At 42.0% G+C, this 25,689-nt stretch overlaps 2 protein-coding genes across 4 annotated transcripts in view; one reads left to right on the top strand and one right to left on the bottom strand.

Moving 5' to 3' along the window:
• The window catches only part of REST (RE1 silencing transcription factor), a 103,065-nt gene extending 85,994 nt beyond the window's left edge, over positions 1-17,071 (top strand). Inside the window, exons 5-10 of one of the 3 annotated variants that reach the window (XR_006216994.1) lie at positions 3,256-3,364; positions 6,803-6,927; positions 8,760-9,117; positions 11,317-11,563; positions 13,840-13,921; positions 17,001-17,071. The gene's annotated coding sequence lies outside the window, so the exon portion shown is untranslated. The remainder of the gene's footprint in view (positions 1-3,255; positions 3,365-6,802; positions 6,928-8,759; positions 9,118-11,316; positions 11,564-13,839; positions 13,922-17,000) is intronic. The other 2 variants (XR_006216996.1, XR_006216995.1) reach the window with 2 other exon arrangements.
• Positions 11,859-25,636, bottom strand: NOA1 (nitric oxide associated 1). Its single transcript, XM_007075860.2, has 7 exons — positions 23,957-25,636; positions 22,455-22,619; positions 21,187-21,392; positions 18,223-18,354; positions 16,963-17,079; positions 13,208-13,328; positions 11,859-12,174 (listed from the first exon to the last, which is right to left on the bottom strand). The coding sequence occupies exons 1-7, from the start codon at positions 25,299-25,301 to the stop codon at positions 11,972-11,974; spliced, it is 2,289 nt and encodes a 762-aa protein (XP_007075922.2). The 5' UTR covers positions 25,302-25,636; the 3' UTR covers positions 11,859-11,971.
• Positions 25,637-25,689: the final 53 nt, after the last annotated feature.

Raw genomic sequence — 25,689 nt, 5'->3', positions numbered from 1 at the left:
CCAGCTGAGAACTGAACCACCCAGGTGCCCCTAGCATATAATTATTTTTGCTTGAATCAGTTATACCCTCCTGTTTGCTGGTACAGGGTCTGTCAAGAGGGGCTTTTTCTTCCCATAGACTCCAGTTCTTGTTTCATGCATTTTACCTCAATTCAGCCAGTGGGGGGTTGCTCTTTCTGACTCCTTTAATAAGGCTAAGTTACATTCTGTTAATACATTGAGGATTCTTATTTATGACCAAATACTTTGAAACATACCAGATTTCTCTCTGCATAAGTCCTAACAGTATTGTAAAATTATGAAAGCTTGCTGGGATGTCTTAAGGGATAAACTGCAGGTGGAAATTTACCTGTGGTCAAGATTCTGTCACCAGAAGGGGCAATTTCAGAGAATCATGTCCTAATTCTACACTGATTTTTGAAATGCTACATACACCTTTTATTTCTTCATGTGTGTGCCCTAATTGCTTTTTTAAAATCACATAATGCAGGGGACCCTGGGTGGCTCAATTGGTTAAGCACCTAACTATAGCTTATGTCGTGATCTCACAGTTTGTGAGTTCAAGCCCTGCATTGGGCTTTCTGCTGTCAGCACAAAGCCCACTTGAGATCCTCTGTCCCCTTCTTTTTCTGCCCCTTCCCTGCTTGCACTCTCTATGGCTCTCAAAAGAAACATAAAAAAAATCACATAATGCAGGGGCGCCTGGGTGGTTCAGTCAGTTAAATGTCTGACTCTTAATTTCAGCTCAGGTCATGATCTCAAAGTTCATGGGATCGAGCCCCACGTTGGGCTTTGTGCTGACAGCACAGCCTGCTTGGGATTCTCTCCCTCTCCTCTCCCCTGCTTGTGCGTGCGCGCACGCTCTCTCTCTCTCTCTCTCTCTCAAACATTGGAAATAAATTCTGAAGCACAGAAAGATAAAATTTCTTTAAAAATCACAATACGTATGTAAATTCTCAAAATTCAAATAAGTAAATCCATCTTGAATAGCTCTTATAAACCTTACTCTTTCTAGAGTTAACTACTGTCAATGGTTTACTGTTAACTTTTTACCTCTTTCTGTATACATATTAAGATGTTTTGTTTCTATGCTTTGACATAAATTGAATTATTGATTTTGCAATTTGCAGAATTTGGAGATCTTTGTCAGTAGTTAAGCATCTTCCTCATTCTTTGTAACTATTGCATAATGTTCCAAAGGGTGGATGTGTCAGGTTTTTATCACTTTAATGCCTATTCTCTGGCCTCCTTATTGCCAAAATTGGTTGACAATCTGGAGGTATTCTGAGAGTGGAAACCATATAAAGTGAGGTTCAGAGAACTCATAATTTCTTACAGTCTTAAAAATTACATTGGTTTATGCTTGTGTTCTTTAAAAAAAATTTCTTTAACATTTATTCATTTTTGAGAGACAATGAGTTGGGGGGAGGGGCAGAGAGAGCGGGAGACACAATCTGAAGCAGGCTCCAGGCTCTGAGCTGTCAGCACAGAGCCTGACTTGGGACTTGAACTCACAGACCGCTAGATCATGCCCTGAGCTGGTGGTATGCTTAACCAACTGAGCCACCCAGGTGCCCCTATGCTTGTGTTCGTAAGATAGAACTTCTTTCAGGTTTTCTAATACTAATCAAGTCTTGCACTTTTTATGTTAAAGGTTTTTTGGGTTTTTTTTTTTACACAGAGGATGTATATATTTGGAATGTTTATTTTCGTGTTGCTTAAAATAACAGAATGATGAGTAACATGTCCAATATTTAATGTTCAGCATAGATGTGGGTAATAGTACCTCACACTCAGCTAACATTACTGGGATGAATGAATTATCCACATGATGATATAGTAAGGTATTACAATAATTTAAGGAGGTCCCTATTTGAGCATAGATCTAACTAGCTGGGTCATGTCTACTATACTAGTGTGGGGAGAATCTTACTGGCTTGAAACAAAGATCTTTCCGATGACTTGCTGTTGTGCCCTGTGCACGGAAGTATAAAATTCCATTAAAGGAAGCTGTTGTTAGAAATAAAATGGCTGATTTTGTGTAAAAGTAGATATGACCCATGATCCATGTGAGACAACCTTGGAGACACTCATGTCGTTGGGAAACAGCGCAGGCTGGAGATCCTGCATTAGCATCTAGGAGTAGAAGTACTTGTAAGTACCAAGCAGTATTCTAAGCACATCACATTAACTGAATCCCCTCCTCATCACTGAGAAGTAGGTGGCTAATTCCCACATTGCATCCTACAGACAAGTGAATTGCTAGATGTCACAGTAGGAAGTGGCAGGTCTGTGCCACATTGCCTTTATTAAATGAAGAATATTATGTGGGGAAAATGGATGTTATAAAAGGAGAAATTAGGAATGGGGATCAAAAGGATTTCCATCTAATCTGAATGTCCTCAATTATAATGTTCTATTAACATGATAAGGGCACTTTATTTTGAAGTATGCTTCATGCCCAGTGTGGAGCCCAGTGTGAGGCCTGGACTCAGAGCCCTGAGATCAAGACCAGAGCTGAGATCAAGAGTTGGATGCTCAACTGACAGAGCCACCCAGGTGTCCCAAAAGGACACTCTTTAAATAGGCTTTCCTCTATCATAACTTCTAACCAGTTTATATTCACTAAAGACCATATGAGAAGCTTACCAGCAGTAGTCAGATTAATTTCACCTTTTCGAAATAAACCAGGATAAAACCATTTTGCCCTGATCCTTCTTAAGCCTAGTTCTGAGAGCAGAAGCTGGCATTTTTGCTATGTTTTTATATTTAAGCTGGCATTATTAGATAAGCCACTGTATTCATTATGTGCATAGCTATTTGCAAGTATAAGAATGTCATAATTTAATGTGGAAAGAGCTGGATTTATTTGAAAATGCCCTTGGTTCTTGGGCTCTGTGAGCCTGCTGTATTATAGGCCCGGATTCTTTGTCCCATCTGATCCATTGATTAAAATCACAATTTGAAGACTTGGCAGGAGGTGCATGTCTCCTAGTCTCCCAGAATTGATTGGGAGTGGTGGAGACAGTCATAGGCTATCCACCCTCCACAACAGGGAGGAAGGAGAGTGACAGATGTCCCTGACATGGGTTTCTATGTTTTCACTTAATTTTTTAAATTAAAAAAAAAAGCTTCTCTTTCTGCTGTCCTCCCACATGTCTCATTTCTTGTTGAACAGTCACAGAAATAATACTGATAGCAGTAATAGTAATAGGCATTTCTCTCCTCGTCTTCTGCCTTTTTGGTGTTTTTCAGTGTGAGCACGCACATACGTAAATGCACGCAAAGACTGCTGAATTCTGCACAAACACTGGCTGGAGTACTGTCTGTGATCAGCAGTTGGCTTACTGGCAAGCAGGCCCAGGTCAGTCCACCCCATGCAGGTTAAGACAGAGGGTGCTATTTCAGGGCCTTTGTTTCAAGTCCATGAACTCCAGAGGAAAGGACCCTTGAGATCCCCTGGGCTGTGCTCACACACATGGGAAATGTGCTCCGTAGCAGAGCCTGAAAAGTTGTAGATGATCTGTCTTGAGACCTTTGCAGATCCCCAATCCTGCCAGAAAATTTGATCACTTTGAGTAAATATCAATTAAGTGTCCTCTTCAGACTGTTTACAATTCTGTAAATACACAATACAGCTTTAAGAATCTTGGGGCGCCTGGGTGGCTCAGTTGTTGAGCATCAGACTCTTGGATTCTGCCCAGGTCATGATCTCACAGTTTGTGAGTTTGAGCCCTGCATTGGGCTGATGGTGTGGGGCCAGCTTGGGATTCTCTCTCCTCTCTCTTAAAGAATCTTTCATGGTATAACTTCTTACCTAATTTTTTTTTTTAATGTTTATTTTTGAGAGAGAGAGAACAAACGTGAGCAGGGGATGGGCAGAGACACACACGCACACAGAATCCAAAGCAGCTCCAGGCTCCCAGCTGTCAGCACAGAGCCTGATGTGGGGCTTGACCCATGAACCCAGAGATCACGACCCGAGCCAAAGTCGGATGTTTAACCAACTGAGCCACATAAGCACCCCTCTTACCTAATTTTTTCACTTTGATGATCATTTTCACATTAACTGGTGGGCATAGCTCAAACTGTTTCTTTTGGGTGGCAACCATTTTTAACCTGTGCTGCTTTTTGTTGAACGTAATCCCATTGTACTTCCTTCCACCACCCTCCAAGGCTGAGACGTGTAGTAGGGTCTGCCTCCTTTTCCCCTTGGAGAACACTGGATATTTAGAAGAGAGGTGCCTTTTTTGTTTGTTTGTTTTTTGCACATCTGGTTAGAGTTTTCAAGTTGAGAGGTTTTACGGTTTGACGGGATTGAAGCCAGGGAGCTAAAAAAGCCCAAATTCTGCCCTGGCAATTACTCTACCTCAAGAGTTCCTGGGTAAGGTGGGGGGCTCTAGTGGGATAGAAATTAAACTAATACTTTTATCAAATTTCTAGATACCCTAGTATACATTTCTAGTAAAACATTGATTCAAAGACTGTTTTAGGAGCAAGTGGGACCACCTATATGATTCCTTGTGCTTCCCATTCCCTGCTCCAGTCTAAGCCAGGGCCCAGTGTGTTCCCCCAGGACTGTAAAGGGGAGGGGCAGAGATGGAGAAATGCTGGTAGGTGGCCAGGGGTTAAAAAGAGGTTCCAACCCCATGTCACTCCACCCCTCACCCTGGTTGTGGAGCCAGGAAAAGAAGCTAGGGTCTCAGGATCCTCAGCTTGGGTTCTGCCTGAAACCTCTTTTTTCCTTCCTGGGGAGCAGCAGGATACTGTTTTGAGATCTAAAGGTCCTTCACTTCTGTATTCTCATTGCCTTTCCCACCACAGAGACTTTGTAAATAGCTGACTTCCTGAGATAGCTTTCTGGTATGGTAAGTGCTCCATGGGGGTGGAGATAGGCTAGATTTGAATCTGAATGGATTTTTTTTTTTCACTTTAAATGTATGAAAGTAACACATGCACAGTTAAAAACACTATTGCTAAAAGATTTATGATGAAATCTACATTCCATAGCCTTTTCCTCTCTCCTTTCCTCAGTCACATAGCTGCTATATGTATCTGACTCCTGAAGTAAATTTAAATTAGTATGAAATTTCTTATTTTGCAGATTTACAGTGGATTCTCTTCATCAGGTCGTTAGATAGCATGTCACACTGCATTTTCCTCAAGGTGGTCAACATGATGAATATTTGTGGTGAATAAAAATTGAGGCGCCAGGGTGGCTCAGTTGGTTAATTGTCCGACTTCGGCTCAGGTCATGATCTCCCAGCTGGTGGGTTCGAACCCCTCATCGGGCTCTGTGCTGACAGCTCAGAGCCTGGAGCCTGCTTCAGATTCTGTGTCTCCCTCTCTCTCTGCTCCTCCCCGCCCCCTCCCCCCCCATGCTCTTTCTCTCTCTCTCAAAAATAAGTAAACATTTAAAAAAATGGCCACAGTCTTTTTTTTTTTTTTTTAAGCTTTATTTTGAGAGAGACTGTGAGTGGGGGAGGAGCAGAGAGAGGGAGAGAGAGAGAATCCCAAGCAGGCTCCATGCTGTCAGTGCACAGCCTGGCTGGGGGGCTCCATCCCAAGACTGTGAGATGATTACCTGAGTCAAAATCAAAGATTTGGATACTTAACCGACTGAGCCACCCAGGCGTCCCAGGCCACAGATTCTTTGTAGCCCTTCTGATCAGCTTGACTCTGTGCTGCCATTGTGACTTGCTTTCACCAATAGAATTGCAGCAGAGTGACATTGTGTAACTTATGAGCTTCAGCCTCTGGAGGCCTTGCAGCTTCTTTTGTGCTTTCTAAACATGGTCACTTTGTGAACAAGGTTGAACCAGCCTACTTGAGGATGAGATGCTAGGTAGAGCGAGTGACCACTGGAAAAAGGCCCAGATTTCCCAGTTGTTACAATCATCTCAGCTGAAGCTGCAGATGTAGCGTGAGTTCTGCAAGTGCAGGCTCGTATGGAGCAGAAAAACCACTGAGCTGAGCCTAGATGACACTGCCAAACTAAGGAATGGGAGCAAATAAGTGCTTGTGTAAGTCACTGAATTTTGGGTTGTCACTTAGTTTGTTACCCAGCAATAGATATGGATACAAACCTAATAATGCCCTCAATCTAGTTAATAAAAAAGCACTTCCAATGAACAAATGTTCATTGTACCTGGAAGTGACTTAACCCATGCCTAATGGGAGAGTGAGTGGGTAGATGGGTCTATTAGGTGTTGTTTTCCTTTGTTAAACAGTCTCATCCAAGTTCCCATGCTGAAAATGTTCACATTTCTCATAATTAGCTTTATATAATAGCTTTATTTGTCCAGTGAAAAAGAGATTTTTCTTCAGCTAGTGTTCCACTAAAAGACATCTTTTACCTGGCATTTTAGAGACAAGTAGTCCCCATTTCTCTAATCGTCCTTCCTGTTAAGTATTTAACCATGGAATTTAAAGTCAAAGACAAGAAAAAAGGTTTTTTAGGCCAGATGTTAAGTGCTGAGAAAAACAAGAGAATAGAAAGTTTTTAGTTGGGCAACCAGGATCCCAATATAGTGAAAGTAAGATGTAAAAATGAACAGGAAATAGGATGAGTGCTATACAAGTAGAAAAGGCAAGTCCATTTAAACAAGTTCAGGACCAAATCAATTTGGTTTTTGAAGCTGTTTGATTTGTGAATAGAGAACACCAGTTCTTCTAATTCTATGTTCCTATTAGAGTCAGAAGTAAAAATCAGTTTCTTTTCTGTGATAGTTTAGTGGTATAATTCTTTGAATGTTTGCATTCCAGATTTCCTGTGTATTTAATGTACTATTTTCTTAATCAGAACTGTAGGTCAGGATCTCCATTCATGCTGTGATCTGTCCGTGGTACTTGGCAAAGCTCACTAGCAATGTGAAAAGATTCCCAGCCAGCCATGAAAGCACAGTTGATTTAAAGCTATCCGAGATGGTAAGAGAGCATGGAGCATGGAAATCACACTGGGACACTTGAGGTTGTTCAGCATTGCTGAAGTAAGACAGCAAGAGTATAGCACATCTCTCTCTCTCTCACTCTCTCACTCTCTCACTCTCTCACTCTCTCACTCTTTCACTCACTCACTCACTCACTCACTCACTCACTACCCTAGCCCTGAGAAATAGTTTTTCCTCACAGAACTGTGTATAGCTGGATTCAAAGGATGTTCAAAAGAATTACGTGGCAGTTACAGAGTTTCCACGGAAACTGTCATTACCTTTGCAGGTCTTCAAAGTGGGTTACCTTTCTTTTCTGAGATAACATGTTTCCCACCTGAGGTTGAAAATTCTCTCCTTTAGACTTGTGATGGGTTCCCATATAAAGAGGAAGTATTGTGTAGTGGTTAGAAACCTGGGTGCTATCAGATGGGACTGCTCTGTTTCCTGATTATGGTGGTTGTTACACAAACCTATATGTATATTGAAATCCTTACAACTACAATGAATGGGAAAAAAGTAAGTTTTACTGTAAAATTAAACACACCCACAGGGGTGCTGGACATAGGCTGCTTGGATTTGTTTGAATCACAGCTCCATCATTCATTAGTTGTGTGACCCTGAGAAGTTACTTATGCCTTAGTTTCCTCATCTGTAAATGTGGGTAAGAATAGTACCTCCTACATGGGGTTGTTGGAAGGATTCAACAAACGTATGTAAAGCACTTAAAACAGTGCCTGACTTATTATTTTTTTTTTTTTTGTCTTAGTATGAGCGGGGGAGGGCAAAGGGGGAGACAGAGAGAGAGAGAGAGAATCAATCTTAGGCAGGCTCCACACTTAGCATGGAGCCTGACACGGGGCTCAAACCCATGGCCCTGGGATCATGACCTGAGCTGAAATTAAGAGTCACACACTCAATCGACTGAGCCACTCAGGTGCTCTAGTGCCTGGCTTATGGTATGTGCTATATAAGGGAGAGCTACTATTATTATTATAACGTAAAGGAATAAAAAGATAATATGGGCTCTCATATGACCACTATGAATAGTTTGAAATACAGCTGCTATGAGGTGGTGCCCTTATGCAGTAAAAGGAGGAAACCCTAGAAGAATGCAAATGCTATTAAGCAAATTGAAGTCTTCTCTGTTGTTATATTCCAGGGGAGGCAAAAACCAACCAATCAAACAAGAAAATCCCCTCATTCTCCTAATTCATTTAGTTATGCCTGCTATTTTCCAGGGACTTACTGAAAAATTAGAAGGGATCTTGGCAATCTTTCACTTCCCAAATCACCTGATGATATATTCTCTAGCATATGTGGTTCTTTTATTTCTGTGGCCCATTTTTGGCAGATTTACCAAAGCTACTGGCTAGAGGTACTGATAATGTTTGCAATTAAGCATCATAGCTGTTGCGTCTACTGATGAGAATATTAAGACCAAAGAAATTCTTCCTCCAGGTTGATTACCTAGAAGATAAATTCTGAGAATTATTTGGGAGGGAAATGGAAGCTTATGAAAAACAGGAACCTGGGGATCTAAGACATGGGTATTTTAAGGATGCTTTAGACAGACTTAGGAATATTCAGATCATGAAAGTCTTATACTAAATGAAAGAATAACAATGCTCTTTGACATGAAGGAAAAAATGAGGCATCATTCCCATATGATGTTAAAATATTAATTTTGAGCTGCCCCCTCCCACTACAGGATATGAATGGGGCAGATGACACGACACAGAGACATTAAGAGCAGGCGGAGGTGCTATCTATTTGATTCACATGAGTGTGAGGTCTTGTTTTTAATGTTTAAGCATTACTCTTTGACAGTTGAGAAAACAATCCCCCTGGGAGGAGGAAAGCAGCCAAGAGAAAATGGAACAGTCTGAGAAAGAATGGAAATGATTCTATTGCTCCACCAGACAGAGCCAACTGGGAGGGAAGCCAGGATAAATGATCAGAGGCTGTCTACGAAACAGCTCGCCTCAGCTTGAGCGCTGGGTGCCTACTCAGTGAAGCAATCACAGCTCTGCCACGGCTGGCACAGCTGGAGTTCCAAGTTAGTCATCTGCAGGAAACTGGCCTTGATCTCCATTTTGTAAGAAGTGTCTGTATGCTCAAGAAACACAAGTGTACACGATTGCATCTGTGCTCCACTTCTCCTTGGTTGCCTTGGTTGTCATGGGAAGTGAGTGTTGCAAGTAACATAAACAAATTTAGACTCTGGGGAACTACACAGTAAAGTTCTAATTGCCATTTATGGTGATTAAAAATATGAAATGTGTTAAACTATGTTTCAGTAACTTTGAAGAAAATGCTGTTTCAAGGAGGGGAAAAGGAGAGATAAGGTATAACTTAAAAAAAAACTTTGAGTTTAATGTTACAAAGAAGTCAAAAACTTTTTTTTTTTTAATGTTTATTATTTTTGAGAGAGAGAGCATGAGCAGAGGAGGGGCAGAGAGAGAGGGAGACACAGAATGTGAAGCAGGCTCCAGGCTCTGAGCTGTCAGCACAGAGCCCCATGCGGGGCTTGAACCCACGAACCGTGGGATCATGATCTGAGCTGAAGTCGGGCTCTCAACTGAACCACCCAGGTGCCCCAGAAGTCAAAAACTTTTTGATGGCACATCTTTTACTTCTTTTAGGTGTCATGAATACAAAAGAGGTGACATGTTAAATACCACAAAGCTGCAGAGCTTGTAAATGATCTAGCATGAACTTGCTCAATTGTTTTCTAGCCACTCAAAACAATCACTGTTCTGTGGAAAAGTGAGCAGGCTGTCCTGACATTTTGCCATTAATTCTCCTCTTTACTTATTCCTGCATGTTGCCATAGTGTAAGTGATTAATGATTCAAGCGAAGTCTCCATACTCAGATTACTGGATTAACAAGTATCAGTAAACTGACTAAAGCTCAGAAAGCAACAGTGACAGAACTTTAAGTAAAATCTACTGCGGAGCAGTTGAATATACCAGCAGTGATCCTGGGCTGCATTAGGTGGCAGAATATGGAGTGAATTAATACAGATCCTAGCAGAAGTCCTCAACTGTCTAGGCATGTGGCATCCTGTTTGTGGTATTGGAACCACTCTTTCCTGGCTTTCCTGCCTGTTTTTGCTGAGAATTATGAAGGGACTGAGAAAAATCTAATGTTTTCCCCTCGTTCTATGGGTGAGAAAATGAAGACCCGAAGAGGTTAACTAATATAACCAGGGAAACTAAACTTGCTTGGTTAGTTTTGCTGTTTGAAACTTCCAGCAAGGTACACTGAACATCTGCTTCAGTCAAGCTTTATGCAGCAAAAGCATAGAATTTTAGAGGTAAAGGAGATCTGAGAGTATAAATTATGAACATTTAAAAACTGAATCTCTGTTAATCAAGAGGCCAAAAACCTAGAGACAACAAGGAGGAATGTTTTGCTTTCTAAAATACATATTCAGAAGTTATCAGAGTAATGACAGCATCAGTTCCTAGGTTCTCTATTTCTACACAAATGCCAAATTTTTAGCTTGTAAAATTAATGATATTTCATTTCTTCAAAATAAAAATGAGAAATTGATTTTCTCAACTGGGAAGCTACCGCCCTCTAGAGGGTGGGCTTGGAAACGTGAGGGGTACTTTCGTTTGTCTCTATGACTAACGGGTCAGGGGGAGAGGTTACTGGCATTTATTTATCTGGGGATGAGGGATGCTGGCATTCTGAAATGCAGTCTTACACATTAAAGAACTCTGTTCCCCAAGATGCCAATAGTAGTTACTCTGAAACGTGATGAAAGTGAGATCTATGGTTTTTACAAGTTGAATGTTAAAATGCTAACCATTTATTGTAAGCGGTTTTAGTGAGATGGGGGTTAGCGGATGCTTGTTGACAGAGAACATGGGTATGTCTACTAATTTTATGCTAAACCTTAGCCTACAGGAAGTTCATGGATCGGACTGCATTTCAGGTCAGACTTTCCCATTAGCATTTCTCTTAACATTGGGATCTGGTACTTGACTTGCCAATTGTTCACTGTACACGGCTATAGTGCTACTTATCGAACTAGGAATAATAAAAGGTAGATTTCTGACTGATGTAATGTTATACAATGTATATAGGCGGATGTTGATAAAATGGTTAAAAGTGCTCTGATAATCGCAGAACAGACTTTGAGTGCCAGAAGGATGTAACCTGAATCTTAAAAGTAAGATTCTCAGGTAGGATTATGTAAAGGTGAATGTTTACTTGTTTCTCCAGTGTTTATTCTCCCTTAATAATAATCCAAAATAGTCTCCATCTCCTCCTACATCTCCCAGCTTTCATGTGGGTAGGTAATGACCATATAATTGATCAATAGACAGTATGAAATGTGTGCAACTTCTAACCTTTCCCCTTTCCTCGAAATAGGGAAATTGTGCTCTTCACTCACTTTTCCTCTTTCCACTTGCTGGGAAGGGATGACAACCTGAGCAACCATCTTAGACCTAGGAATGAAGCCATGGAGCCTTCCACCAGCTGCATACCTGGATGACTATGTGGAGCAGAGGCACCCATTCATTCCTGTCTTATTTGAGTCCATTTATTTTGGAGAAACCCTCTTTTTGCCATTTTTTCATATGCCAACTGCTTTGTTGCTCTCTCAACTAGACTCCAAGTAAGAAATGACATTTGGTCTTCTTTTTTTTTTTAAGTTTATTTTTTTTTAGTAATCTCTACACCCATGTGGGGTGCGAACTTACGACCCTGAGATCAAGAGTTGCATGCTCCTCTGACTGAGCCAGCCAGGCGCCCGACATCTGGTCTTAATAAATAGTGAGAGAAACTTGAATGTAGCTGAACTCCTTTTGAGGTATATTTGGATGACAAATACATACATATACACACCCTACAAAAAAAACAACTTGTATTTACAAACTCAATACAGTACAAACAGGCACAGTCCTTAGTGGTTTAAAGGGAGCAAAGAAAGCTTTATTATAGTTATGTTTAATACAATTTAACATATGTAGTTATGTCCAGTATAGTTAATATTTTCAGTGCGAACAGGGTCAACTTCATATTTCTATCTGTTTTTCTTCTTCTGCAGATTGTACACAAGGGAAGGAGGCTTCTTGGTTTTATAGGCCACACTTCTCTTGATGCGCTTGCCTTTGATGTTAACGATATATGGCAAGAGAGGGGGCCGGACCGTCAGAACTGTTCCTTGAGGTGTATAGCCTCGGAGATGCAGTCTGTCCTTAAACTGAGGTGTTACTGCAACCCAACCTATGCAGGCATGTGATAGAACACAAAATGGTGTTAGCAACCATCTTATTAAAAATGTCAACCCCAAGCTCAAAATGGAGCACCAAAGGAGACTACTGGTCTCTTTCACTTTATTTTTTAAGAAAGCATACAATGCATTTATGAAAAGGTACAAATTTATTTTCAGAGTAGGCTGCATTTAATGAATAAATTAGTATATTTCTTTTCTTCTTTTTTTTAATGTTTGTTTAAGAGAGAGACACAGCGTGAGTGGAGGAGGGGCAGAGAGAAAGGGAAACACAGAATCCAAAGCAGGCTCCAGGCTCTGAGCTGTCAGTAGAGAGCCCGATGCGGGGCCTGAACCCAGGAGCCGTGAGATCATGACCTGAGTCGAAGATCATGACCTGAGTCGAAGTCGGACGTATAACCAACGGAGCCACTGGTGCCTCTAAATTAGTATATTTCTTAAAATCCTCAGTTTATATCAGATAAGTGCACATTTCTATAAAAATACCAGTAAGGACACTTAATTCACCTTTTAAGTGTATTTATTTATTTTGAGACAGAGAGCATGAGCAAGGCAGAGTGAGAGAGAGAGAGAGAGAGAGAGAGAGAGAGAGAGAGAGACACAATCCCCAGCAGGCTCTGCGCTATCAGTGCAGAGTTCCATGTGGGGATGGATCTTACAAACTGTGAGATCATGACCTGAGCCGGGATCAAGAGTTGGGTGCTTAACTGACTGAGCCACCGAGGTGCCCCTATTCACCTTTTATTTTTATTTTTTATTTTTTTAATTTTTTTTAATTTTTTTTTTTTAGCGTTTATTTATTTTTGAGACAGAGAGAAACAGAGCATGAACGGGGGAGGGTCAGAGAGAGGGAGACACAGAATCGGAAACAGGCTCCAGGCTCTGAGCCACCAGCCCAGAGCCTGACGCGGGGCTCGAACTCACGGACCGCGAGATCGTGACCTGAGCCGAAGTCGGACGCTTAACCGACTGAGCCACCCAGGCGCCCCCTATTCACCTTTTAAAAAGTGCTTGGTGTACAATTACCTGCAGAAGAAAACTTGATGTCAGCCACTGCTTCAGATTCCCCAAGTCCTTCATTTAATGTAATGTCTTCACCAACAAGAGGAGGAAATCCTGCCATTCTTTCTTCTCCACCCATTGGAACCTGCCATTGAAATAAAATGAAGACGTTTGGAAGTTCAAATTAAACTGCCCATAACTCTAATATTAAGTAAAGCACCGATACACTAGTTATGTAGAGGGATCAATAATAATCTCAGCTATTGAAAACCCCAAATCACTTCTAGTTCAAATGAAAAGCATGGGAACCCTGTGATGAGATAAAGCCTATAGATCCCAGGACGTAAGAGCTGCATGTGAGTATGTGTCCAGTGGTAACCTCCTAATAGCAGAATCTTATTTTACTAGTTTACACTGTTTTTATAGCCCTCCATAAAGCTTCACAGAGTAACACTGGGCAATTAAAGTAACATCCTTCAAAATACCTTAGGTCTCATAGGCCTGGCTGGCCTCAAAGATTAATCCCTGCCTCATTACAAGTGAAGGGTACATGTGCAATGGGTAAGGTTTAGCTTCTGTTTATAGATGTGTCCATGAATGGGAAGTAACTGGATAATAACTTATTTATTAATAAATCTTTCTCTGTTTAACACTAGGGACACAAAGATAGATGTTACAATATGGTCCCTGTGCCCAAGGAGATCAGAAGGTGGAAATAACATGTAAACAAATTACAAGGTAAGAAATGTCATGGGAAGCATCTATCAAGTACTACAGTTGAGGAGGAAGAAGTAATGAGTATATTTTAGTCAAGGAAAACCTTGACGAAGCAGCAATATCTGAGGAGTATCTTGAGATAAAGTTGAAGTTACTCAGTGGAAAAGTATTCTGGGTTAGCATCATGTACACAAGACAAAGGATGATGAATTCAGGGAACTGTAATTGAACTGTCTAGGGTATGTTAAGTCTGTGTATATGTGCGTGTCAGTGATGAAGCTGTTGGTTTAGACTTCTCAGTAATGTGGAACTACCAAGGAATTATAAGTAGGAAAAAGAACAGAGATAAGAATAAAAAAGAATACTGTGATCTGCTTTGTATTTTGGAAAGATCTCTGTAGTGCAGGGTTTATTAACCTTGGCACTATTGACATTTTGGGCTGAATAATGCTTTGATGGGGGCTAGAGGGGAAGGCTGTGAGGCTGCAGAAGTGTAAAATTGTAAATGTCCCCTGGGGGCAAAAGTCAATCCTGCATGAGAAGCCACTGCTTTAGGGGCTGTAGAGGTATATTTGGGGTGGGGGTGGGAGGAGGACAATAAAAGCTGGAAGCTAAGAAAATACTTCAGGATCTCAAAAACAGCCTAATGAAAGCAGATTACAGCTTGAACTGGGAGGCTGTATTCAGTGATAATGAGAAGGGAGGGCTGACTTGGATTTGGGAGGTAAGTAAGAAAACCAGGAGGCAAGAATGAGTCTCAGAGCACCCCCCAGAACGTTTCCATTACTGGCAGAGAAGACTGGGATAGTTGCTTTGGAAAGCATCAGTGATGTCCACTCTGAAAACTATACAGATGCACAGGGGCAGAGAACGACAGAATTCATTTTTAGGAGAGCCATGTTATACAAACTAAGAAGTTTCCTTCCCTGGAAATTTCAAGCTGTATTTGAACTCATGTATTATTATTGTTTTACCTAAAAAGGAAGCAAATTTAACCGGAGAACTAAAGTCTTTTAAATGCAGAAACACCAACAGATCTATATTGCTGATTGCCTTTATATATTCACCCATCCTACAGGTCTCTGGAATATTAACTTTAGGGCAGTTATGTCAATGGAGTTTTTTGGTTTTTTAAAAATTTTTTAATGTTTATTTATTTTTGAGAGAGAGAAAGAGAGTGTGAGCAGGGGAGGGGCAGAGAGAGAAGGAGACACAATCCAAAGTAGGCTCTAGGCTCTGAGCTGTCAGGACGGAGCCTGACACAGGGCTCAAACTCACCACCCCTGAGATCATGACCTGAGCCTAAGTCGGACGCTTAATTGACACCACCCAGGTGCCCCTGTCAATGGAGTTTTAATTTCAGTCTGGCTTTCTTAGGAAATACAGATAGAAAGAAACATTTATTTCTCAAGTCAGGTTTATTTTTATCCTCTTTGGAAAGCAGTGTATATTTTGGGTTCTGGCTTACATTTAGTTGCATAAGCACTAATCAATACTAAACCACCTTTGCTGGATGCACCTGGTATTTGTGTAGATGTGTTTCATCATCATCACAAACACTCACATAGCAGTTACAACAGTGCCCTGGAACTTAGTTCTCGCCACAACCTTGTGATGTAGGTACAACACAGTGTTACACAGCTTTGTCAAGTGGTGGAACAGAGCAAGCATTTAAACCCAGTCTGGCTCCAATAATCTAAATATTATACATTATATATTACCAATGTCTATGTCAGGTCTTATTATTAAAGAGCTGAAAACGGTTCCCACTCAGTACTTGGTGAACTTTGTAAGAACAATTTCAATGATACAGGACAAATGGGGACTGCAGAGGATGGACATGAGGAGCAGGAGCAAGCTTGACAGTAAAAAGAAGGAATAAATAAGCAGGACACTGAAGGATACTGAATTTTTTGTTTTTGCTTTTGTAATTCTTTTGAATGTTTATTTTTGAGAGAGCGTGCGTGTGCAGTGCATGAGTAGGGGAGGGGAAGAGAGAGGGAGACATAGGATCCGAAGTAGGCTCTGTGCTGACAGCAGGGAGCCTGATGTGTGGCTTGAACTCATAAACTGTGAGATCATGACCTGAGCTGAAGTCAGACGCTTAACTGACTGAGCCAGCCAGGCACCTCAAGTTTTGTTTTCTTTCTTTTTTTTTTTTTTTTTTTAAAGATGAGAGAAACTGGATGCGCCTGGGTGGCTCAGCTGGTTGAGTGTCCGACTCTTGATTTTGGCTCAGGTCATGATCTCATGGTTTGTGGGACTGGGCCCCACACTGGGCTCTGTACTGACAGTGCAGAGCCTGCTTGGGATACTCTCTCCCCCTCTCTGGCTTCTGCTGTGTCTCTCAAAACAAATAAACTTTAAAAATAAGATTAAAAAAAAAGGTGAGAGAAACTGTAACATACTTACAGGTGCAAGGAAGGAGCTGGTAGGGCAGGAGTAAAGAGGCAGCATAATCTCTAAGTAACTGGGATTAAGAACCTGGGAGGAGAGCTTTTCCACCCAGACCAGGACTTCTCAACCATGCAACTACTGACATTTTGGATCAGAGAATTTTGTTTTGAGCATCTGTTGTGTGCATTGCAGGATGTCCAGCATTATCCTTGGCCTCCACCCACTAGACGCAAGTAGCACCCCCAGTTGTGAGAACATCTGTAACTTCTCTTCCCTCAGCATTATCCAATAAACTTTCTGTGATGATGTGACTGCTGGGCAGTTGAAAAGTGGCTAGTGCAACTGAAGAACTAAATTTTAAAGTTTATTTACTTTTAATTAATTAATTTAAATTTAAATGGCACTTGTGGCTATTGTATTGGTCAGTGTAGTTTAGAGAAAACACAAGTCTGTAGCTATTCTAGGATCAGTCCAAACAACATCCTTTTCTTCTACGACCTATTTTACTTGCTAGTCAAAATCCTCAACCAGAACAGGTGAGGAGACAGCTAGCTGATTGTATAACAAAGATGGTTATGTCCAAGAAAGGCTTTCTTAGCAGGGCTGTGGGACTGTCACAGTGGAGGTTAACCTAACCGTGCAATCTTCAAAGTGTGTTGCCTCACCTTGAGTAATGTATGACCGGCATGTTTCTTATACACAGTATCTGCCTTGTCCAAGGAAGTAATGTGCACAGGAAGGAGGCTGGAAGCCACAACTGTAAACCAAGCTGACTGATTTCCCTTAAGAAAGGAAGAAAAGAAGTTATTTTACAGAATGAAAAACTTGCAAAACCAGCACATTACAATGTACAATCAATAAAAAAAAATCAAGCTCCTTTTATAAGTAAATGGATATGTAAATAAGTATAAGTAATCTATAAGGAAACATAAGTAAATATAAGTAAATGTTCTAATTGTCCCAGTGTAAAGCTAGGTTTAAAATATTAATGTTCTATGGGTTTTAATGAAACACAAAACCCAAGAAATATGCTATAGCAATAACTTGCAAGTTGCATTTAGTGTTATTGGATACATCCACATTTCATTTCCCTTTTTCCTCACTTTGGGAAAATAGGGAACAGTTCTATAAATACTCTAAAATCCCCAGAATGAAGCTAAGTAACTGAATACCAAACAAAAAAGTACATACATAAATGTATACATTTCATGGGATATAAAGGAGTGTGACAGGGGTGGAGGGCTGGCTCAGTTGGTGGAACATGTGACTCTTGATCAGGGCACTGTGAGTTTGAGCCCCACATTTGGTATTAATATTACTTAAAAAGAAAATCTTTATTTTTTTAAAAAGAAAATCTTTAAAGTGTGGGATTTATTTAATGCACATTAACCCTACACCTAAGGTTGGACCTATGATTTCCATGTGAAACAATACCACAGGATAGGTACAGTAACTTTTCTCCATGCCAAGTTGTCTGGGGCATTTAATATCCTAATGAAGATCTAGTTTCTGAGACCTACTAGTTGTTTTTCCTCCCCATTTCTTTTTCCCAAGTTTTCATTATGGACATTTTCAAACAAACAAAAAGGATACCAACCTCCTCAACAGTCATGATCTAGTTATCAACATTTGCCAGTCTTGTTCACATATTTGTATCCTTAAACTAGTCATTTTTTTGTAAAAATTTTTTTAATGTTTATTTTTGAGATAGAAAGTGCAAACAGGTGAGGGGCAGAGAAAGAGGGACAGAAAGAGGGAGGGAGAGAATCCAAAGCAGGCTCCACACTGTCAGCACAAAAAGCCCCATGTGGGGCCTGAACCCACAAATCTCAAGATCACAACCTGAGCTGAAGCTGGATGCTCAACTGACTGAGCCACCTAGGTGCCCCAGTAGGTCATTTTTTAATGGTGCAGACTTTTCTTACCTGCAGAAAATCAATGCGGCCTATGGCACCCAAAAATAGAACCATTCCTGGTTTAAGCACAAAAGTTCTTGGAACAATGGAATGTGTTGGTAGAACAATATTTACTTCTTTTTCTGTTAGAAGGTTTAAAACCTGTAAAGCAAAGGATAGATTTTTTAGAGAATTATTACTTTTTAAAAAAATGTTTATTTATTTTTGAGAGTGCAGACAGGAGAGGGTCAAAGAAGCGGGGCAGAGGATCCGAAGCAGGTTCTGTGCTGATGGCAGCGAGCCCGATGTGGGGCTTGAATTCCCGAACTGGGAGATCATGACCTGAGCCAAAGCTGGAGGCTCATCCAACTGATCCACCCAGGTGCCCCAAGAATTACTTTTATTGAAGATATGATATATTTTGATTTACCTCTTAGGTAAAAAAATATTTCGGACTTCACAATAAACCAAAATATGTCAGAATTTGCTGCATATAAAATTACTATATTCATTCTGTCTTAATCAATTTATGGATGGCTCTACTCTTGCTTCCCAACTTAATATTGAGTAATGGCAAAACAACTTTATGGGAGTATGAGACTTTCTATGTGAGCAGCATCCCTCAAATGTCAAAACTGGTGTGAACTGAAAACAACTGATGAGTCAGTTCCAAGAAGGCATATATATGCTCTCCATCAAGGCTTCTGGGGGGCAGGGGGTTTCAGCTAAAGGTAAGGCAAAATACTACTTATATCCCAGTGGCAAGTATGCATGCATTAAATGCAAAATGGTCACCTCATTCTAGGAGCAGGTAAAGAGTTCTGAAGAACCTTTTTCTGCATTCTAGTCATTTGCCCCAAATGCTCAGCAAAAAATGAGAAAAAGTTATGAATCCTCTGGCTGCTGCTGCTTCTTTTTTTTAAAACGAATCCTCTGGCTTCTAAGGATGAAGAGTTCCTAAAGAGACTAGAGAAAATGGAAAAGGAAAGCCAAGAAGAACAAGATTTTGGTAAGATTTAAAGAATCAAAATCTGATTAAAAAAGAGCAATATTATGGGGCATCTGGCTGACTCAGTCAATGGAGTCTGTGACTCTTGATCTCAGGGTTGTGAGTTTGAGCCCCATGTTGGGGGCAGCGATTACTTAAAAAATTTTTTTTGATGAGAAATATTAGAGAAGGTAAAAAAAAAAAATGGATAAAGAACTTTTGTGAACTTGTTTAAGAAAAATAAGGAAATAAAGAATATGTGAAACCTAGAGAGCCTCACAAAAAAATACATAACAAGGGGCTGCAAGTACTTTTCCTCAGCATTTGTTTGAAAAAAGCACATTAAAAGCCACCTGCAGTAAAGAAACCTTTTAACACTTTTTAGCAGAGCCTTTAATACTTTTATTTCAAAACAGAATACCTTGAATCAGTTTGGGAAACACTAGTTTAAGGCATCTAATAAATGTATCAATAAACGGACACAGAAACAGACTGCCAGAGACCTTTTAGTTCTAAAAATTTGAGGGTCTCATTCTGCTGGCTAGAATATTTAGCAAATTCTTGCTTTTCTATTTGACAAGAGGGTATAAATGATGGAAATAACTGCTACCCCTGAAGAATACATTGGTGAAGTGAAAGTGCTGGAACATTACCAGAAAGCAATCCAGTTGCTCTGAAGTTCTAGATTGTGAAGAGACGGGTGACAAGCAATTACTGTGGGAGTGCAAAAATGTTAAAAAATCTATATGATTCTGTGACATGGGACACTAAATAAGAGTATCATTCTGATAATTAAACTGTTAAGTGATCCACATAAGGCAAAGAAGGAAAAGAAGCTAAGACACCAATGTTGTTTCACAGGCATATAGACATAATTAGGCGATTCAGGAACTTGGGTCAGTGACCAGATTCAAAGGAAACTGATTAATGGATCTGTTGTAAGGCTATATCCTGGATGCATACCAGTCAATCCAGGACTTGGATGATTATCAAAACTGCAAATGAATAAAAAGTTGTGAGATTTAATGAGTGTGTGGAATATAGGCTAACTTTAATGAGATAAAACAAAGTTGCCCAGGAAATCCTGCAATTGGATTAAAAAGATGTATTAAGGGCAGGCACCTGGGTGGTTCAGTCAGTTGAGTGTCTGGTTGAGTGTCCGACTTCAGCTCAGGTCATGATCTTGCAGTTCATGAGTTCAAGCCCCACATTAGGCTCACTGCTGTCAGTGCAGAGCCTGCTTAAGGTCCTCTGTCGTTCTCTCTGCCCCTCCCCCACCTGCATGCTCTCAAAAATAAAACATTAAAAAAAAGATGTAATAAGGGCAAGAGAGAGAGACGATAAGCCTATTCTCTCAGGGAGAAGAGCTGCAAGAAACAGACAAATTATCTGGATTATGTCAGTGCAGTAAATGTTCAATGTTTTGTTGGATGAACTAATGAAGGTGAAGAGTATAGAGTGAGGAAAAGACAGGACATTACACATTAAAGTAGTTCAAAGTCTAGCAAGGGTAACAGGCATTTAGTCCATACAGGTCCATTTGAAGAACAATAGGTACAAGTTACAGGGAGACTGTTCAGCTCAACCCAAAGAGTAGGTCAAGGCCAAATGGGGTTACCTTGGGAGATGAGGGGACACTGCTTCAGCTGGTGGTGAGTCACTCCTTACTTTAGTGTGAGCTGGATGGACAGTTTTAGAGGGAATTCAAGCATAGAATAGGTGGCTAGACTGCAGTGATACTTACGCTTTCTTCCAACCTCAAGATCTAGGATTTTATAAATGTCTCCCTAATAACTAAGGTAACAACAACAATAACACAAATATGTTGGCAGTGAAGCCTACCAAATGGAATACACATCTTGGTGGCAGATAGATCACCCTGAACTGCTTCTAGGAAGGAACGAGAAGTGAGTCTGAAGTGAAAGAATACCTCCTTTCCTGTGTTCTGACAATTAAGACAATACTTGTGCAATTGAAAGTATTTCTAAAAGACAACAAATACATACACAATTTTCTTTTGTAATTCCAGGGGTGTCATGAAACCAGTGGGCATCTTTCACATCTTGTGGGGTCAATTCTATTCGTTTGGTGGATTTATCTGCAACCATAACAGGTTCATTTCCCATGTCAAAGGCAAGGGAATCAGCATCAAACTGAAAGGCAGCTTCATCCTTCTGTTCTTCTGAATATAGGAATGTTCTTCCAACTCTTCCTAGAACAAGTTATAGTTAAGCTATTAGTCACTCCTTTGAAGGTTTTGACTCCAGACAGATAATTCTTATTCTTCTTACTTGCCTCAAACAAGTTACTTAGACTAAATACAGTGTACAGAAGCAAGACTACAATGATACCCTTGCCCTCTTTTCAAAGGCAGTGGGAGTCAGACTCTTACAATGGTCAAGTATGTGGCTAGCTGTGTACACCAGGTGGGGGGATGGGTGGAAAGTGCTGCAAATCAAAATATTTAAAAGAAAAAAATTTTTTTTTTAACGTTTTATTTTTGAGACAGAGACAGAGCATGAACAGGGGAGGGTCAGAGAGAGAGGGAGACACAGAATCTGAAACAGGCTCCAGGCTCTGAGCTGTCAGCACAGAGCCTGATGCGGGGCTCGAACTCACGGACTGTGAGATCATGACCTGAGCTGAAGTCGGACGCTCAACCGATTGAGCCACCCAGGAGCCCCAAATCAAAATATTTTTAGTAAAGGAGGGACAATCTATTTTTTTGTTTATTTTTGAGAGAGACAGAGCATGAGAGGGGGAGGGGCAGACAGAGAGGGAGACACAGAATCTGAAGCAGGCTCCAGGCTCTAGGCTCTGAGCTGTCAGCACACAGCCTGAAGCAGGGCTCGAACTCACAAACTGTGAGATCATGACCTGAGCCGAAATTGGTCCCTTAACCGATTGAGCCACCCAGGAGCCCCAAGGAGGGAAAATCTAATTTAAAGCTGCTGCATGCAGTCAACAACCTGTGCTGGTGGTCTGCAAGGAGAGGGTGCTGTTTCTTAGTGAAAATGCTTCTACTGCTGACAATGGTTGGTGGGCAGTTACTGCAGGTTTCCTTCCCTGGATTTCTCCAAGTATCAGCACAGTGAACTCTGGGTTTCCAAATAGTAGCTTTGCCTCTAAAGGGGCCTCTTTGTTCCAGAACTGGGAAAGTAGTCTCTTCCCAGTAGCCACAAAAACTGGCTAGCCCCAGACAGCTGTATTCCATGTTGCTCCACAAAAATTTTTAGCATAGCCCCGACAAGAGTTTTCTAAAGAAGATGCTTACCTACTACATAACCGTGCTTTTTCAAAAGATTAAGTTGATGTTGCTCTTGCTGACTAAGATCTTCTTCAGCTTTAGTTGCATCTTTTTTAAGCCTTTTTTGCCTTTCAAACATCCTGTAAGGTGTTGGGTTGCAAATAGGAAACTTCAGAAGGTTTAATGTAGTACCTGAAATACCAAAGAATAAATATATTGTTATAAACATTATAAAAGAACAGAGAATAAGGGGAGAAAAACCTACATTTTTGAGGAGCTACCTTGTCTTGGGTACAGTGATTTACTTCACGGAACCTTCGTGACAACCCTCTACAAAATAATTCTTACTTTTACAGATGAGGAAATAGGCTCAGAGATTGGCTCAAAGGCTCAACCTGGATTTGAATCTCAAATCTGCAGACCTGCTTTTTTTCCCTTCTTTTCATTTTCACTGTACTATCATCAAGTATAAGAGCACTTCTGTGTATAATTTAAAGTCCTGGACAGAGAAATATGGCCCATCAAAGCTAAACACTGGTTTCAAGGCAGTTTTGAAACACTGGTTTGAGGCAGTTTTGCCAACTGTTAAATACAAACAGGGTCACAAAAGGACCTGTTTTGCAATTACAGAAGTTTCTTTTTTCCTTTTTAATTTTTAATGTTTATTTATTTTTGAGACAGAGACAGAGCATGAACGGGGGAGGGTCAGAGAGAGAGGGAGACACAGAATCGGAAGACACGGAATCGGACTCGGGCTCCAGGCTCTGAGCTGTCAGCACAGAGCCCGACGTGGGGCTCGAACTCATGGATTGTGAGATCATGACCTGAGCCGAAGTCAGACGCTTAACCGACTGAGCCACCCAGGCACCCCTACAGAAGTTTCTTAAAATCACAAACTTGAGGGGTGCCTGGCTGGCTCAGTCAGTGGAGCCTGCGACTCTTGATCTCAGGGTTGTGAGTTCGAGTCCCACACTGAATGTAAAGATTACTTAAAAATAAAATTAAAAAGACAAACAAAAACTGAAACCACAAAGTTGACTTTTTCTCTCAGAGTCACATCATATAGCATTAGTGAATTATTCAAATGTTAAATGTGTATAGTATACCGATCTTATGAATAAACTTAAGATATGGAGAATAAGACTGAGAGGGTGGAGTGAGCTTTAGAAAGTAAAAGAAGGAAAAAAAAAAAAGTAAACGAAGGACTTTCCAGAGAAACATACAAATAAGTAAAGCTACCGAAGAAACCTCCAAGAGAGCAGGAACTCTTGCTTTGTTCCCCGGTTCATCTACAGTGCCTAGCACAGTGACTGGAACATAGAAGTGCTCCATGAGAAAATTACTCTAACATACAAGTTTCCAAGCACTAGGCTGACACAAAAGAGAGGTGTGACCAAAGTAGGGAGAGAATTTTTAAAGGGAAGACTCCAGACAGCCCCTGGTGGACGGACATTAAGGAAGGATATACTAAGTGCCCGCGATAAGACTCTCAGCATCTCACAAAAGGGGACGGGCCTCCTAAGGCTCACCAGGCCAAGAGGAGATGGTGGCTCTGTCGATAGCTTCAGCGCCCTTGGCGATGCAGTAATCAGATTCTAGGAGCGTGTTGAAGAGAGTGGACTTCCCAGCGTTGGTGGCGCCAACCAGGTAGACGTCACCACGGTAACGCCAGGAACGCTGAAGCACTGAGATCAATTCTTCGATTCCGTAGCCAGTCTTGGCGCTAATTAGCCTCACGTCCTTGAGCACCGTACGGACTCTGGCAGAAGGCTTCGAATTCTCCTTCTCGTCTCGCGGCCCGTCCTCCCCAGCGTGCTGTAGCCCTCGGTGGCTAGACAGCTGAAGGAGCCCTGCGCGGGTACAGTCGTCCCACAGTCGCTCCCGGAGCCGCTGCAGGTAGCCGGGCGCGTCCTGGGGCAGCAGGTCCACCTTGTTCCCCAGCACGATCAGTTGCTTGGGGCCCACCAGCGCGGGCAGCTCCGGTAGCAGGGGGTCAGGCAGATCCAGAAGGTCCACCATGTAAAGCACCAGGGCGGGCCCCGGCCGTCGCAGCGCTGCGCTCACCAGCTCTAAATACTGCTCGCGGTTCATCTGTACGCGCAGAGCGCGCCGGTGGTGCACTAGGAGCCAGCAACGCTGGCACACGGTCCGCGCCAGCCCGCCGTCGGTCTGCGCCGCTGCGCTGAGGAACTTCTCGCTGGGGAGGTAGCCGGGCACGCCGGGATCCTGGCAGTGCAGCTCCGCTCCGCAGCCCGAGCAGTTCAGGCCGCTGGGTGGCACCGTCGGGTCCGGGTGTCCCACGACCGGGTGTTGTCGACTCCTGTCCCGCAGCTTTTGCCGCCGCCGCTCTTCCCGCCGCTGCTGTTTCTGTCGCTCCTCCTCCTCTTGCCGCTGTTGCAGCTCTCGCAGCTGCTCTTCGAGGGTCGGTGCGGGCTCGGGCTCCGAGACGTACTCGGGGAACAAAAAATGCTCTTCCATGTCAGTTCTTCCTTCGTAATCCCTAGTTGCCGTTGAGCCACGAGAAAGCCTACGTCCCAGGTTTGATGGGTGCTGGGAGGAAGAGGCAGGCACACATCTCTCGAGAAGCTGCTCCTGAGTGCCATGGCGCGCTACCGTGGGAGCAGATCCCCGTAAGAAGGGCCACAGCCGCCTGCAAGCCAGGCGAGCAGGCAGCATGGGGAACACCGCCACGGGTAAGGGCGAGGGTGGAGTCACGCGCGCGCAGGCGCTTTGGGGTCCGAGGTGCGTGTTAAATTCGAGACGTAAACCCTGGACTAGCTGAGGGCTGTTGTTTGTCCGACACATTTCGTCTCTTCCTTTCGTTTCTATTCCTGTGGGTTCTCGAGATGAAGAATCTGAGGCCTGGAAACCCATTCAAAGCTGCGGCAAAAGCACCGGCGACCTAAGCTGAGCTGGGTGGGCAGGAGGCTAGCGAGGGTTTTACTATCGGGCTTATTCTATGCGCCACCGCTGGCGCAACCTTTTAATGAATCACGTTTTTAAAAACTTGTTTTTTGGTCCTTAAAACTGCAAAGAAAAATCGAATGCCGCATACTCATGGTCCCAATTAAAGCCTTTTATCAATACATCTTTTTGTTTCTTTTTTTCCAGGTGTCATCGTGCAAGGATATAAAAAAATAAACTTTAATTGGCATGCACCGACGGTGAGAGCCCGCCTCGCAATCAGCCAGAGGAGGCGTTGGCCCACGATTTGCGCGTGCGCAATTCTAACCCTTACCTAGGCTCGGCCTACCACTTGCGC

This window comes from Panthera tigris, chromosome B1 (genome assembly GCF_018350195.1).
Source record: "Panthera tigris isolate Pti1 chromosome B1, P.tigris_Pti1_mat1.1, whole genome shotgun sequence".
NCBI classification, from domain to species: Eukaryota; Metazoa; Chordata; class Mammalia; order Carnivora; family Felidae; genus Panthera; species Panthera tigris.
Note: the sequence above shows the minus strand (reverse complement) of the source record. Positions and strands in the feature narration are given on the sequence as shown.